Source organism: Takifugu rubripes, chromosome 17 (genome assembly GCF_901000725.2).
Source record: "Takifugu rubripes chromosome 17, fTakRub1.2, whole genome shotgun sequence".
Lineage (NCBI taxonomy): Eukaryota > Metazoa > Chordata > Actinopteri > Tetraodontiformes > Tetraodontidae > Takifugu > Takifugu rubripes.
In genome coordinates this window covers 16184882-16200459 of record NC_042301.1, presented here as the reverse complement: position 1 = coordinate 16200459, position 15578 = coordinate 16184882, and the positions used below count along the sequence as shown (strand labels likewise).

General features: G+C 48.8%; 1 protein-coding gene across 1 annotated transcript; it reads right to left on the bottom strand.

Moving 5' to 3' along the window:
• Positions 1 to 847: 847 nt before the first annotated feature.
• adra2c (adrenoceptor alpha 2C) lies at positions 848 to 3124 on the bottom strand. The gene has a single exon (XM_029851199.1). The coding sequence runs from the start codon at positions 2731 to 2733 to the stop codon at positions 1390 to 1392; it is 1344 nt and encodes a 447-aa protein (XP_029707059.1). The 5' UTR covers positions 2734 to 3124; the 3' UTR covers positions 848 to 1389.
• Positions 3125 to 15578: the final 12454 nt, after the last annotated feature.

Sequence of the window (15578 nt, the reverse complement as noted above, 5' to 3'; positions counted from 1 at the left end):
CCACATCTTGGAAATGCTCCCCTGGCTCCCTGATGAAGAGCTTACCTCAGTGGGTGCCGCTCCGAACATGCCTGCTCGTCCCGAACATTCCGACACCACATCGAATGGACACAGTCAATCACGCGTGCAGATTTGAAATGGCATGTCAAATCATCGTTTATTTGATCTTTTCGGATGTGCTTGAAGCAGAGAAGTAAAGACTTGTTCTTTTAGAAAAGGACAGTTCACGTGATCATGAGCGTCACTCATCGTACAAACAAAACATGTTTCCTGTCATAATGATACACGTGTGATTATGAGGCACCACACAGCAGTTCTCCTCTTATTTACACAAGCATAAAAGCATTGAACCTCCAATAGAAAGATGAAAATAGATAGAAAATGTCAGAAGCTTGACGTGGTCTATCTGATGATTGGGAGAGTTGGTGTGTGTGAGCGCTGCGGAGCCGACGACGGAGTGCTGCGGTGTTTGTGGTGCTGCTGTGACTAAGTGATTCTGTGGCTGCAGAGGAGCGAGAAGATGTGTGACAGGAGGGTGAATAGAAAGACAGGAAAAATCAGACAACGTGCACACGCTCTCTCTCTCTCCCTCTCTCTCTCACACACACACACACACACACACACACACACACACACACACACACACAGATACACACACACACTCAGAGTTTGAAGCTTGTACATTTTGCCTGCCTGCGATGCCGCTCAGTAGCGTCCGAGAGCATCCAGGCAGAGTCGGAGCTTCCTGGAAAAAGCGCGTCCCAACCACAGTTTTCCAGTGCGAGCGTCCCCACCAGGACATTTCAGAACCACACACGGAAATAACAAATCCTTTTTTTTTTTTTTGTTTTACGTGTTTTTTGTTGTTTTTTTTTTCGCTACTGAAACAGTAAGCAAGGAGCCCCTTTGTCCCATTGGTCTTCGCGTCGAGAGGGAAAAACAAGCCAGCAGCCAGAAAAAGAAGGTAGATAACGCTGAGAAAAGGGCCCGAGGAGAAAGTCAAGGCCCTCAGCATCACGCTCAGTGAGCGAGGTCACGTTGGAAATCCCGTATCAGCATCAACCCTCCTGTGCAGCTTCAGCGTGCTCGCGCTCCCCAGCCAGTTTATTGTATTTAAACGAAGGGGGGCAGAAGCGGGTGAGGGTGGAGGAGGATGAGCCGAAACCTTGTGATTTAAACCCCACATCTGCACTCGGGTTCAGTCCTCTGATCTGTTTAAAATCCCTCCGTTCTTGTGCAATCCCTTAAAGCAAAGGCGTGAACACCACCCGAGTCAGCCGCAGAATAGTGTGTGTGTGCGTGTGCGTGCGTGTGCGTGTGTGTGTGTGAGAAGGGCAAATAAAGGAAAAAGAAAGCAAAAGAGTCTTTCTCAGGCCCGTCCATGCTGGCTCAGAAGGACCGTTTCCAGGACTTACAGAGGATCTTCTGGAAGGCTCTGCGGAAGTCCTGGTTGAAGATGGTGTAAATGACCGGATTCAGGGAGCTGTTACAGTAGCCAATCCAGAAGAAGAACTTGAAGAGAGTCACCGGAATCTGACACGGCTCCCGGCAGATTCCGTACAGGCTGTAGGAGAAAAAGAAGGGGAACCAGCACACCACGAAGACGCCCATGACGACGGCGAGGACAAACGTGAAGCGCTTCTCTCGAGCCGCCGACGCCTTCTTCCTGTTGACGGTGCTCCTCCGCTTGCGGCGGGAAGCAAACAGTTCCATCGACTTTGAACTGGCGCGGGATTTCCGGCTGGAGTACTTGGAGGCGGAGCTACTTTTGCGGCTGGACTTCCTGTCCTTCCTGTCATCGTGGTGGTGTTTGGAGCCCTTTTTTGGTTTCTCGTCGGAGGAGCTGCTGTCCTCGAAGTCGTCGTCGTGGTCCGTCGCCGGGTGTTTGGGCTCGTTGGGTAGAGGCGATCCGAGCGCTTGCTCCTGGCAGTGGCCGTTCTCCCGTTCCTGCTGCTTCATGCTCCCATCTCGGGCGGACTTTAAGGACTCCTCTCTGCCTCTGGCAGCCTGGTCCATCCCATTCTCCTGTGGCGAATCCACATCCCTCTTCTTCTCCGACATTGTCCTGGTCCTGGTTTTTGCCACTTGGTAGATCCGGATATAAACCAGAATCATGATGACACAGGGGGCAAAGAAGGAGCCGATACTGGAATATAGAATGTACCAGGTCTCATCGTTGATTATACACTGGGGGACGGTCTCATTACTGCTCCTGTCCATCGATATCAGCGGTGGGAACGAAATGACAGCAGAGATCAACCACACCACCACTATCATCCCTTTAACTCTTCTGGGGGTTCTCTTCAAGTTATACTCTACCGCCTGGGTCACTGACCAGTACCGGTCCAGGCTAATGGCACACAGGTGAACGATAGAGGAGGTGCAGAACAAAACGTCCAACGCCAAGTAGATGTCGCACCAAATTTTGCCGAAGAACCAGTAGCCCATAAGTTCGTTGGCCAGAGAAAAGGGCATGACGAGGGTGGCCACCAGTATGTCTGCACTGGCCAGGGACACCAGGAAGAGGTTCTGGGGTGGCTTCAGTGCTCTGCTCGTTAAAACGGCGATAACAACCAAGACGTTCCCAAATATTGTAAACAGAATCAAAAAGCCCACAAGTCCTGCCAAACCCCAGATGGCCAGCTGAGTGTACTGGCTCTCAGAGGTGGCGTTCGACGAGATGTTGTCTGCTTCTATCCTCTCCTCCCGGATGGAGACGTTGAAGAAATCCATTCTTTCTCTCCTCCTGTCTTATCTTTTCAGTCGAGGTGCCGTAAGACTTTAAAACAATTTAAATGTGCGGGATCGATCCGCAAAAACGTGCGATTGGCACTTGCGCACATTTTTTCACTACGGAGGGAAAATAAAATGACAATTTCTTCTGTCCTCACCTGCGACGTTTCTTCTTTAGAATAAACAGTCTAGAGGCGGAGATGAATGAGGGCGCCGGGTGCGCCTTCGGTCCAAAAACAGATTTTCCATGGTTGGAAAGCGAGTCCCTCCTCACCGCGTCCTCTCCCATCCCGACTGCGCCCGCATCTCTCCACCTCCGCCTCCCCCTGTCCTGAGAGAGGTTTGTAACAACCACGTGTCTTTTTTCTCCCAGAGAGAGAGAGAGAAAGAGAGAGAGGGGCAGACAGACGGACAGACAGAGCCAGGGCGGGGGGAGCGCGGAGCGCGTTTAGTGTGGAAAAGATTCGATTGCGAATAAAACCATCGTAATGACCAAAGAACCTGAAATCAAGTCGTCGATCGCGGATCAGGAACATCTGAACGGCTCCAAGTGTCGAAATTAACAGCTGACGCCTCAATATTGAATTGACTCCCGAAGGTGTGTGAAGCGCTCTCGCCCCCCTCATTTAATGGGTAACGTGAGCCGTTGCGGGTGGGGTGGGGTGGGGTGGGGTGCGGTGGGGTGCGGTGACTTTCCTGTCAACGCGCGCTGACGGACAGCAGAGAGCGCCGTGCGCGCTGCTCCGTCCTTCCGTGCGCACGCTGGAGGTCAGTGTTGCTGCAGCCAGCCCCGGAGGGACATATGGACGCGCGCGTTGTAGTAAATGAACAGACGCAGCAGGCATAGATCGGTCAGCGCGCGCCTCCTTACGTGCGTGAGTTCGCGCTGCGGGACGAGCGCATTAAAAAGCGACCTGACCTTGTCGCACAAACTTAAAAAAAGCAAAAGTTTAAGAGGAAATCGCATCGCCGTTCGTCTTGTTGACGTGATAATTGCGCAGAGGTGGAAGATATTAGCAAAAAGGGCTTTTAGGAGAACTAAGGACACTTAGAATTCAGCAGCATCCAGAGGATGCTTGATTGATGCCTTTCCGTGGGTTCACCTTAACCGCATGCGCGCACACTTGCCGTGCGTGTTTGGATCATCAGGGCTGTCTGATTTGGGTGCACGCAGCCACTTTGCTGCTCAGCCTGCTATTGTGCTCCTGGACCAGCGTGTTTATTGAGCAGTCTGCCAGCTAAGTACCCGTCATTAATCACGCAACCTTCAGCCATATTGGATTAAAGAGCACCCACAGCCACAAGAAATGCCCAGGTCCAAATCCTGACTCTTCTCAGGGCTGTGGGGTGGAGTTTGGAGAGCTCTAGAGGGGGTGGGGGGGCTGGCCCATTCCTCCTCAGCCAGGTTAGTGTGCAGAACTTATTGCCCCATCCGTCCCCAAAACACACTTCTTTCTTTAATGCCTCGTGTCTAAATCCAACTACGGCTAGAGTGATGCTGTGGGTCGGCATGGATGCACTCTAAGCTGATTTTGAACAGACAGATAAGCATTATTATGGTCATTACATTGTGTCCCTAGGCCACAGATCTGTCCCCATAATACGGGCAGCAGTAAGCAATCTCCACCATTACCGAGCCCTTTTTTCTCCTTATCAATGTTGTGCTCTGGTCTGAGGAGCAAAGTTAGATTCTCCCACTGCCAAAAGCCAGTCTGGGATTACTTTGTTGAGTTACTGTTGGTTAAGAAGCTGTTGTCTTGGGATTTCTTTTTCTTTTTTTTACTGCTTTCTGTTTTTCTGTTTGGGTTCTTTGTAATGTATGAACTGGATTATTGTGAATATTTGGTAAACAGGGAGGGGGGGGAGGGGGCAGTTTTGAAGCTTTTTGCTTCTCCCCAGACGTATTCCCACACACACACTAGGTTCCCCAGAGAAAACAAGAGCTGATGCTTTGTAATAATCCAGACCTTTAAGTGAAAAGGCTGCACGGTTTGTTCATTCGAAAAAGGAGCTGAACTTTCCCAACAAGAAGAGCGGAGCACTATGAGCTTGATGTGATTCACCTAATAGTCCTTCAGAAATGTAATAACGCCGGCTGGCTTCACCAAAATCCAATCCAGTGGCCACAGTGGTTATTGCCTTTGATCACACCAACGGCTTCTCATAATGGCCAGCGCACATAAAACCGCAGGCTATTCCCTCCTGCCTATGAAGTGCCTGTGACGTGCACGAGAGTGTGGCACGAGGGGCGAATCCTTCACACACTCTGAATGGGGAGAAATCAAAGTTATCGCCAGTAATGACGCTTCTAAATCCCCCACGTCCTCCCGCGGGCGGCAGCTTCCACAAACGACCAGCAGCGCGACGCCGGGAGCGGCGGTCGGGAGCTGACAGTGACAGATCGCCGCCGTACCTGGGCAGAGAAACTACGGAACCGGCCCAAACTAGTTCAGGCCAACAACCTCCAGCTCAGCAGAGGGTTCCTCCAGCTGGCCTTGTGGTTCTGTTGCACAGTGATGTATAAGGACAATAAAGAGGTTCTTCTTGCTCCTCTCCCATCCTCTGAGTGTGTGTGTGTGTGTGTGTGTGTGTGTGTGTGTGTGTGTGTGTGTGTTCTTATAAGGATCAGTGTTTCCCATCTTATAGCAATATAATTGACCAACTCGCACGTTGCTGCAGAGATCTTTTCCCTGTTGTCTCCAGATGTTTTGAAATATTTCTGCAAAAAGAAATCTCTAAAACCAAGTTTAACTTAAAGGTGAATCATTCCTTCTAAGGACAAGATGCAGTTTTTTCCACACGTTCCTGGTCCGCGGGCGCTACAAGCTAATCATGTCTGTGCTGACTAACCAGACCCCCTAAATTAGAAGGTGTAAATACAGTTGAACGAGCCTCCTCTGACTACTGTCTCACAGACTTGGTGTGCAAAATCTTTAATCTCAGCACCTTCTAAGAGAATTTCAGATGTATGCTAATGCCGCTGATCCTATAATCTTCTTGGAGACATCAAACTCTTGGCTGTACAAGGAAGGAAGAGGCCTCCTTAAAGTACAGGAAAGCAGTTTTAAGGGGTGAAAAAGTCTCCCAGTTGGCTTATTTATCACATCGTCTCATTGTGGGGATGCAAATGAGAGAAATACGTATGATGTTGCTTTTACTGTTTATGTATAAACACGTTTATAAGTAACCGTCATTAGCCTAATTTCCATCAGCTCTTCTGACGACTCAACAACTGATGGAAGGCTTTTCTAATTTTCAATCAGCCGCTCTCTCTCCTGTTTATCCTCCTTTTGTCGTTGTGTTTCCAAGAGATGAGTCAGGAAACGAATAGAAAATGACCCGAGGCGAGTCAGAGCCGTTGATAAAATCTCTATCTGCGTCTGAAAATGGTGGGCAACTCCCACATTATTGCCAACGACGGTACAGCGGCAATAAAAAGGGAGGTGGAAATGTGGCTGCGTGGAAAATGGATCACACAGGAGCGCCGTTTGTTAAGTTCTGCACAACGGGCCACAATAAAGATCAATCTTTTGACTCAACTCCAGGACACAAAGCTGAAAGTTCTTCAAAACTTTCAGCCATTTTGGGTCCATTTCAGGTGCGTGTGTGTGTGTGTGTGTGTGTGTGTGTGTGTGTGTGTGTGTGTGTGTGTGGGTGGGAGCAGCTGGCCAAACTTGGACCCAAATGGATGAGAACAACAGTGGAGACAGAGAAACATCCTTTGACCAGGGTGGATGGAAACAGTCGGTGGAGGTGACCCTCCGACCCCCCCCCCCCGCCCCACCCCCACCCCAAGCCCCCCCCCCCCCCCCCCCCCCCCCCCCCCCCCCCCCCCCCCCTACCCCAACCCTCCATATCTATTCCCACAGTCTCTTTGTAGGCCTATTTTCCAGGAACAAACCCGTCACCTTGACACATACCATGTGTAACCTTGTCGATTTGGTTGTTTTGTCACGTATCCATGGTAACAGCCAGCTAAGATGAAGAACTACCTGCCTCCAGAACCCCAGTGTCCCCGATCCAGTCCATCACGCTCCCTGTTTCTGTTGTGGCTGAGCAGCCGCACACATGAGAGTTGGGGAGACACATTGTTGCTATAATTTGCTTCTCTTGTTTCCTCTTATTTTATCACCTGTTGTTCTCAGTCAGACCGTGACATTTATTTATGTGCTTTACTACACTGGAGGTGATACATGTCCTGTTCAATGCTCCAAAACAGAGTAACCTGTCACACCTCAATGGTGATCATAATGATTCCTTTCCACCCCCCCCCCCCACCATACGTTCCTTTATGTAAGGAATTTTTGGTCTCCCTCCCCCTTCCCCACTATTAATAGTAGTTTCAACCACAAGCTCCTTAGAAATACACCCTGTTCTCATCAGTGTGTGTGTGTGTGTGTGCGTGTGCGTGTGTGGGCAAGAACACAAACATTAAACTGAAATTGTGTGTGTCCAGATGGACCTATGCCGAAATTATCATCATCATCTTCTTGCTTCCTTCTTTCTCCTTTTGTTGAGTGACAATCTGGAGCGAGGGAAGACTAATTAAACGATGCTGCAAAGCAATTTGCTTTACACGTGTAACGCATGCACGCTCGCACGCTCCATTTACTCAAAGGCTGCCATGCTAATGGAAATCTGCCGTGATGCTGGTGTGTGAAGGGAGCGGGCGATGACCCACTGACTGCTTCCTGTCGCGCCTAAAACACAACCAGGATTAGCGGAATAGCCGAGTACAGGACTCGGGAATAATGCTGGAACCTTTTCCTGCCGATAAAATCGGACAAACTTCCAAGCACGTTCAATTTCATGTGCTGCAGACGTCTTTCAGTCGCCGGCTTAGAGCTCATTAGCACGAGCAAACAGCTCCCGACCAGCTCGATCTCTTCCTGAACATCAAAGGATTCTCTCCCGTGTTGGTGCTGAGCGGAGCATCGGAGGTTCTGATGGTGTCAACGCATGAACGTTCCTGCGGAATGGAGCGCAGGGCCTGGGATTCAGCACCACGGACAGCACCTCAGTCTGGCAGGGAACTACCGTTCCGGCGACACACACACACACACACACACACACACAAACGCTGCCTTCCATCCGTCTCCTCTGTCCTCCACAGCAGTGTTTTATCTCAATCTGGTAAATAGAGCTGTGGGATAAGCATTTCAATCCGTTCTTCTGCCATCCCACCTAAATTCCCAAATCTCCTCCTGCCTAAAGTCCCTCATGATAGCTTGACATAAGTTGATTTGTCAGTCTATCTCCTCCTACGGAACCCACCCAGGTCCCTTTTCTCCCTCCCTTTCTCCACCACTGGCCCACTCCCACCATCTCTATTCACCAGGCCCTCCGGGCGAACGGAGGGGGAAGGATGATCGTCCCGCCGTTGCCAAATCCCCTGCACATTTTGCCCTCTGTGTCTTTCAGCTAATTCATTTGAACTGGTGTCTCTCATCCCGTGTGAGCCGTAATCGGCATCGCTTTTCACTTCCACCCTCCCACTTTCGCGCCACTTTCCATCTCCACTGTCTGCTTCACTCTCCATCCTCTGGACGCCCCTATCATGTGCTCCGGTGGTCTATGCCCATTGATGACCACTGACAGATAAAAATGGAATGGAAATATGCTAAAACCTGACCATGTTTCTGGGCACCGTGCATTTTAGTCTCTTATCCTGAATTATCACCTGCTCTGATGGTCCATACTGTTGTATTCAGAGGGACATATGAGGGCTGAGCAGTGTGTGTGTGTGTGTGTGTGTTGTTTACTGAGGTGAGCCCAGGCCATAAATTAACAAATCATGATGCATATGGTGTGAAGAAGTAGCCCGTCCTAAACCACTGAGCATGGTTAATGCTGGGAGTTATAGCTGTGTGTGTGTTTGCATGTGTGTGTGTGAGGCAGGCGGGCGGGCGGAGAGACTGTCTGTCTGTCTGGCTGTGTCACACACACACACGCACACACTTTTCTGCAAGAAAAAAACCCATCGCTCCGTCTTTGCCCGTTGTCTCAAATTAAATAAATCGGTGCAATCAACAAATCGCCACATGTTAAAAAGTAAATCGGGATCCTGGGAGACGAAAAGAAATCTGTGTTTCCTTTAATTGTGCGGACAGAGGACAGAAGCCTGAGAGACAAGAATGAGACGGGACAGGGGAAGATGGAGAGATAGAGCGACGTGGGTGGATGTTGGAGGGGAAAGACAATAGTAACTACATTAGAAGCTTTGTAGCCTGGAGCAAGAGCAGGATTGCATTTCCTGTTGAGGAACAACGAAAAACCCAGAAAGAATACGGCTCACAGAAGAGAGAGACTTCACAGCTCCGAATTATTCATTGCTTATCTTAAAGAAAAAACTCCCATACGCCGAACAGCGTGAGCTCAAGGAAGCAGCATAATCGCACGTGCAGAAACAGAGACGCAGTGATGTGAGCAGACCCATCTCACAGGCCATAATATTCAGGCCTCATTTCAATTCCTGAACCATAAGCAGAGCAGGTGATTTTACCTGGTGCGCGGTTGGACAGGAGCTGTCAGCAGGACAGCGTCTTCACACGTTACTCCTGGAAACGCAAGTTCAGCAAATCCAATCTTATTTGCTTTGTTTATGGCGAATAGCCGCGTCTGTCTGACTGCTGGGTCGTTTTCTTTTCCAGGATCAGCAGGAAACCAGACGCAGGGGTTTTGGGTCTGTGAAAAAAAGGACAGGTAATTGATTATGAGCACGGCTCCGACGGTTGAACCCCCACGTAAGCTCTCGCCGAACAAGAATCTCTGCTCTCATCAACTTTAACAACCGCTCGTGCATCTTTTCTGGCCCCGGCAGCATAAAGAAGATAAAAGCACTTTAGGCGTGTGTGTGTGTGTGTGTGTGTGTGTGTGTGTGTGTGTGTGTGTGTGTAGCAATTAGCCATGGAATCAAGCAAACCTGAAGCAAATCCTGTGGTCCCAGTTGTGATCGCAGGCTGGTGATGACGCGCCGCGTTGCCAGATCACAATTACGGCCACAACCTCCGCTCGTACGCGCACGGCTGCGTGCGCTGAGGGAGCCCGTGTCGCGTAATTAGCGTGACCTTTGAGTGCTGATTACACCGTCTGTTTGCACAAGCTGTCCGTTCCATCGGGGAGGGAGAGCTTGCATCCATCACACCGCTGGCATGTTTGTGCACTCGTGTGCGTGCACATCTGGACTTTAAACAATTCATGAAGAAAGTGGCCGCGGATGATGCAGAATGTGCCCACGCTGACATCATGCTCCTCTTGTTCCCGTAGATCCCGACTCGTGGGGGGAATTCACGCCTTCCTGCCTCTCCTTTAAATCATCCCCGAATACGGATTTACCAGTGCCACACGGCAACAAACACTATGACAACGCTGTTAAAAGAGTGAAAATAACAGCTCGGCACTTTTTTGGCCCCTCCTCCACAGGTCTTAACCCAGGTGTGTGAGTGGGAACCAGCCTCCAGATAACACTATGATGAAGACAACCTCAACCGCCTGGGTCTGAAGCGTTCGTCATGCTAATTAAGCTAGCTAAATCATGATGCAGACCACACTGTGATCTAACTTTCCTGCCTGATCTCTCATTATTGTAATGACTCACTCCACACTGAGTCTGTGGGGGTGTTAATTGGTTGTGCACGTCTCCTCTGGTCCGCCATACTCCGCGTTGGACTGCTGGGCTGCAGGATAATTGGCACGTTCTGCCTATTTTGAAAGGCTGTTTCATTTCATTTTAAGTTTTATGTCACGTAAAAGGTTTTGAAAATGAAAAGCACCTCCTAACAAGTGCCACAGACACTATTTCTGTGGCAGAGTATCCAAATACAACCCCCCCCCAAATCAGCTTTTACTCAAATCCAGACACACAAGACTGGATCTGTTCACCTGCCGAGCCTCCAGCACAGAATCTGGCCGGATCTGAGTCCAAACAGGCTCCCCGGGGTTTGCAGGAGGTTTGGTTTGGGAGACAATAGAGCAGAGAAACCCTCGATCCTCATCACAGCCGAGTACGCGTGGGTTCGAGAGCCTCCTGAGCTGGCAGCTTCTTACCTTGACTCTCCTGTAAGTGTTTATCAAGGCGTTCTATCGAATCGAAGTGGGATCAAAGATTGAGAAGGGAGAAAAGACGGGGGAAAAGGCAAACTTTTGACCTCATCTCTCAGGTTCTGAGGGGTTTTTTACTTCTTGCACGCAGGGTTGCAAACAGCCGTCCTGCTGCGGAAACAACAAAAGGAGATTATTAAAATGTATTCAAAGCGCCTGGTTGGGTTGGAATCACCATCCTGGATCATGTAAGTCTAAACATAAATCTTTCTGACCTGAATGCAGCCGCTTGTTTGTTTGCTTGCTTGTTTGTTTGTTTTCTCATTTTTGAGCATTCTGAAGTCACCGGGTGATCCGACTGTGTGTCCAGAATACAGAACTGAGCTGAGATGTACACACACACACACACACACTCACTCACACACACACACACACACTCACACACACACACACACACACACAGACGCACACACACACACACAGAAAGATGTATCAGGCTGCAACTGCAACCCAAATTTTGGCTTGGATGAGCAGAGGACGATAAGTCTGGGTTTTTAGATTCAGGTTGTTGGACAAATAGAGCAGACACACAAATACGCCCGACACGGGGAGAATTACAACGAGCCCCCCCCCCCCACACACACTGCTGCGTGTGGGAGAACGCAGGTGAAAACCACGGTTGATGAAGTTTTGTGGGATTTATCATGTGGGGAAAAGCAACATATTTTAAAGCAAATCTCCAGTGATTCAACGTTTATTATTTGAAGTCCTGTAATTTCCCCGTTATCGGCTGATTCAAATGCCTAGAAAACCTCCTCTCACTCAACATTGAGAGCTCTGCTTTGCCCTCACAGCTCCACTGGCTCCCCAAACAGACACAGCATCATTGATTTGAATTTAACTTAGCTTTTTTCACCTCATGAAAGCAGCAGTTAAAACAGCTGCGAAGCTAAAGACCTCAGATGGGGGGGGGGTCTTTAAGAAGTCAGCCATTAATGCTGCAACTATCTAAATCTCCTGGTTACTCTTCAGCAACACGAGGATCATTGCTAACCTTCTGTATTTCCTCCTCTCTGTCCCTCGCCCCCCCCCCCCCCTCTCTGCATACGCTGCACCGTTATATTCACAAACACCAGCATGGAAGAAGCAAACGCGCTCTCTAATTGTGGTTTTACATCATGTTAATTGGCTGCTCGCCTGGATGTGTAACGGATTGTGATGCGATGGAGAGGACGGCGGGGAGCCGGTGTCTCTTTTAACTGGCGCACCAGCTCACAGAAGACCCACATTAAACAACAGCCCCTCTGATCTATTTTAGCTCCGTAGTTTTTTATAGATAACAACTGCCAGTCACTATTCCGAGCGCCTCCTTTAGAGCTGGAGGCTGAAACCAGAAACTTTCCCTTTGTGAGTTCTGCTTTAAGTTACGTGGCCTGTTTCTGTTTCTGCTGACACCAGAATGGCTCCATTTTGGCCACGCCCAGCTAAACGCTCCCATGTGGACGGCGTGCACGTGATTGAGCACGGCCGCGGATGTGCGTTCTAATTTTCTTTTCATTACACGCGACTGTAATTGGATTCCCGGCTCCCAGCGAGCTGCAACCCCCTCTTGAACCCCTGAGATGTTTGACTCAGGGAAGGAAGTGTGAGAAAAATCATTGTTTTAATTACGTCTGGACGGACCGATGCGAGGTTCGGAGCTACAGACCAGGACTAAGCTGCCAAACTACTGACGAGGTTAGGGTTAGGTTAACTGAATGTCGGGTTGAGTCTCCTCGAGGGTCAGTCGAGTTTCGTAGGACGTGAAGAAGAAAAGAGATGGTGGATGCTTTGTTTAGTCCTGGGGGGGTACATTAGCACATACAGTCATTAAGGGGAAGGAGGCAGAGCGAGGATGCTGCCCTCGACAGGCATTTTTGGGGGTCGGTGCCTTGCTCAAGGGCACCTGAGCAGTGCTCTAAGCACAAGGAGACTCCAGAGTGGACTTTAAAATGGAAGTTAAAGTAAATGTTACTGTGAATCTATGATGTAATAAATGAAGCACAACCCAAAGCAGAGCTCAACTCCGCTGGAATGTTTTATGAGACCCTGAATTAAGACCGTCCAGCAGTGATGCGTGATCTGCTCTTGCTTCTTTTGCTTCGGAACGTTTGAGCGGAAGAAATGAGTCGTTCCGAACGCAGGCGGGCAGCTGTGAAGCTGCAACCTTCCTCCAAAGGTCCAACCTAGGTTTGCTAAAAGGGCCCCAACGTGTAGCTTTTAAGCATCATTAGCATTCAGTGGGGCAGCTTCTGTTAGTTTCTAATGAAATCTTTCACAAACATCATGGGTTCGAGGACAGCCGTCTGCAGGCTTCCCTCCGCAAGGTCAGCTGATTTTGCAGCTTTTATTTGGCATTTGAGTTGTGTTATTTACTTTAACTGCCTGACAAAATAGCGTATTCATGACTAGGTCTTTAAAAGAAGGGATTCTGCCAAATTATAATGGGCTTTCAAAATTATTATGGTATGTCTTTTTTCGTTTTGGTTTTTTTTTTTGTGGAAAATTTCCCAGAAAATGAGACTTGACAGTACAATTGTGATAAATTGTTTAGTCCTGAATCAGCCGTAAGTTGTCTGTGTAGCTGTTCATGATAGTTGACAATAGGCTAACGCTAGCAGTTTGTTTGGTGTTGAGTGTTAGCCTGTGTTTAATATTTACAATCAGAGCTAAAGACATTAGCACTGTGCATAAAGTAAACTGGTGTATGCATGTTTACATCAAGAAAAGCTATATAGGTGATCTATTAGTCGGGGGGGGGGGTCGTATCTACGGTGGAGCAGGAGGGCTGAGAACTTGCTCTTACAACTGGAAGCTGGAAGTGACACCACAAAGACAGTTTGTGTTCAAATCAGCTGGCACAGCCTGTCTGGGGGGGTGGGGGGGGCGACACTCTGAAAGACTCAGAAGCAAACGCAGCACAGATTTAAAACTTCAAAGCTGAATAAACGAGAAGAAAAAAGACTGAAGTGCTTCAAGGACTTCTGTTTCAAGTGACTAAAACCTGTGATTCTGGGCTACAGGTGGGGGGGGGGGGGCAGTGGACGGACATTAATTGTAAAATAAAGACAGGAGAGCTCTTCTAACGTCTTGAATCATCTCAAACGCTGCCTGGTAATAGGCTACTCAAATTAGCAGGTAGAAAACTAAGAAAAATCCCTTGATTTTTGAATAAATAGCTTGGAAAAGCAGCAAATTAGAGACGAGATCTCTGCCTGCTCAGGATCAGAAGGAACCGCTGGTTTCCCTGACGCCACATTGTGCTCCTCTGCTGTTTTCTTCATCATCATTTGTTTGCCCCCCCCCCCCCCCCCGTGCTTTCCGTCTGTAGGCCTTCCTGCGCCGGCTGTTGAAGGTTACGTCTGTAAAAAGCCATGGGAGCTATCAGACGTGGGATTAGGCCGCGGGACACGGCCCTTATAAATCCTGGTGGTCGTGAAAGGCTGTGAGGATCTATCGATCCGGTGTAATGGTAGAGGTACAGTAATGCCAAAGGCTTAGGCGGCTTTATCTGCAGATGGCACATTACAGCCCCCCCACGTTGACTGGATCTGATGTTGCTGACAGACTGTTGCTGTCAAACATGATGGCCGTTACAAGAGGAGAAGCTCACATTGGCACCTTCTCTCTTTAGGAACACCAGCTCCTCCTTATATCCACCTTTGCACATCTGTTGCACCCTTTTTAGGCTCCATCAGTGTTCGTGAATTAACCATGAGTTCCGAGAGCCAATACCTGGCTCCCAGCAGCCTTTCTCCTGAGCCCAGCCAGCAGACGTCCGCCCCCTCTCGGCTAATCTGTAGCATCTCTCGGGGTGGCACCTCGCAGATGGTCATTTATCATCACTGACAAGTCAAGCAGATCATGATGCAACACCTACTCTGTGGCTACGTCTGACATGTTTCAGCCCATTCCCGCTGCGCAGAATGACGCCGCCGCCGCCGCCCCCACCTGCAGATTCGCCGTCCAACTGTCCCTCGGTTGGGACAGTTCTCCCTAAAGAGTGACCGCTTTAATTGATTGACAGAGCTCTAGTCATCCAACTGAGGAAACAGGAAAGTCCCCTAAAGTGGTTCGCATTTATTCACTATACTTTTAACATATTCAAGGACGTGTGACGAAGGAGGAATGTTCTGCTTCTCCTCCTTAGTCTGTAAATGAAACAATGGCAGACGGATGGACGATATGATGGCGCGATCTGAAGGGACTAAAGATATATTATTGTAAAGCTTCTCCTTCTCTATTGAAATCAGCTCATCTGAAGCTATTCCACACTTTCATGACACAGCAAAATTCCATTCCATCCCATTAATCCGACTCTCTCAACAGAGACACCATTTCTGTTCCATAAAAGAGGCCGACTCTCTAATGCATATATTTATTTAACAAAATGGCTGCTGAATTCCTTTTTAATTCGATCCTCTCCCGGTTAAGTTGCGGCGTGTCGGTGCGAAGTGTCAAACGGGGCATTTTCCGACGCTGCAACAATGAATGTGTTCAATTAAAGCCAAAATGAAAAGGCTGATGCAGAATTATTGCCTCTTCCCGCATTCAATAAGTAATTGAATTTAGGCTGCTAAATTAATATCCTGTGCACTGCTTCCTTATTCCTAATAATTCTACTTTAATGCTGCTACCATTGCTGTTACAGAACTATTAAAGAAATAAAATAAGAGAGAGAAACCAAACTTTTACCAGAGGTACCTATAAAGGTAACGTCCCGATGTCCAACTGCTGCTCTGAGGTGGACAGAACATTGCTTAAAA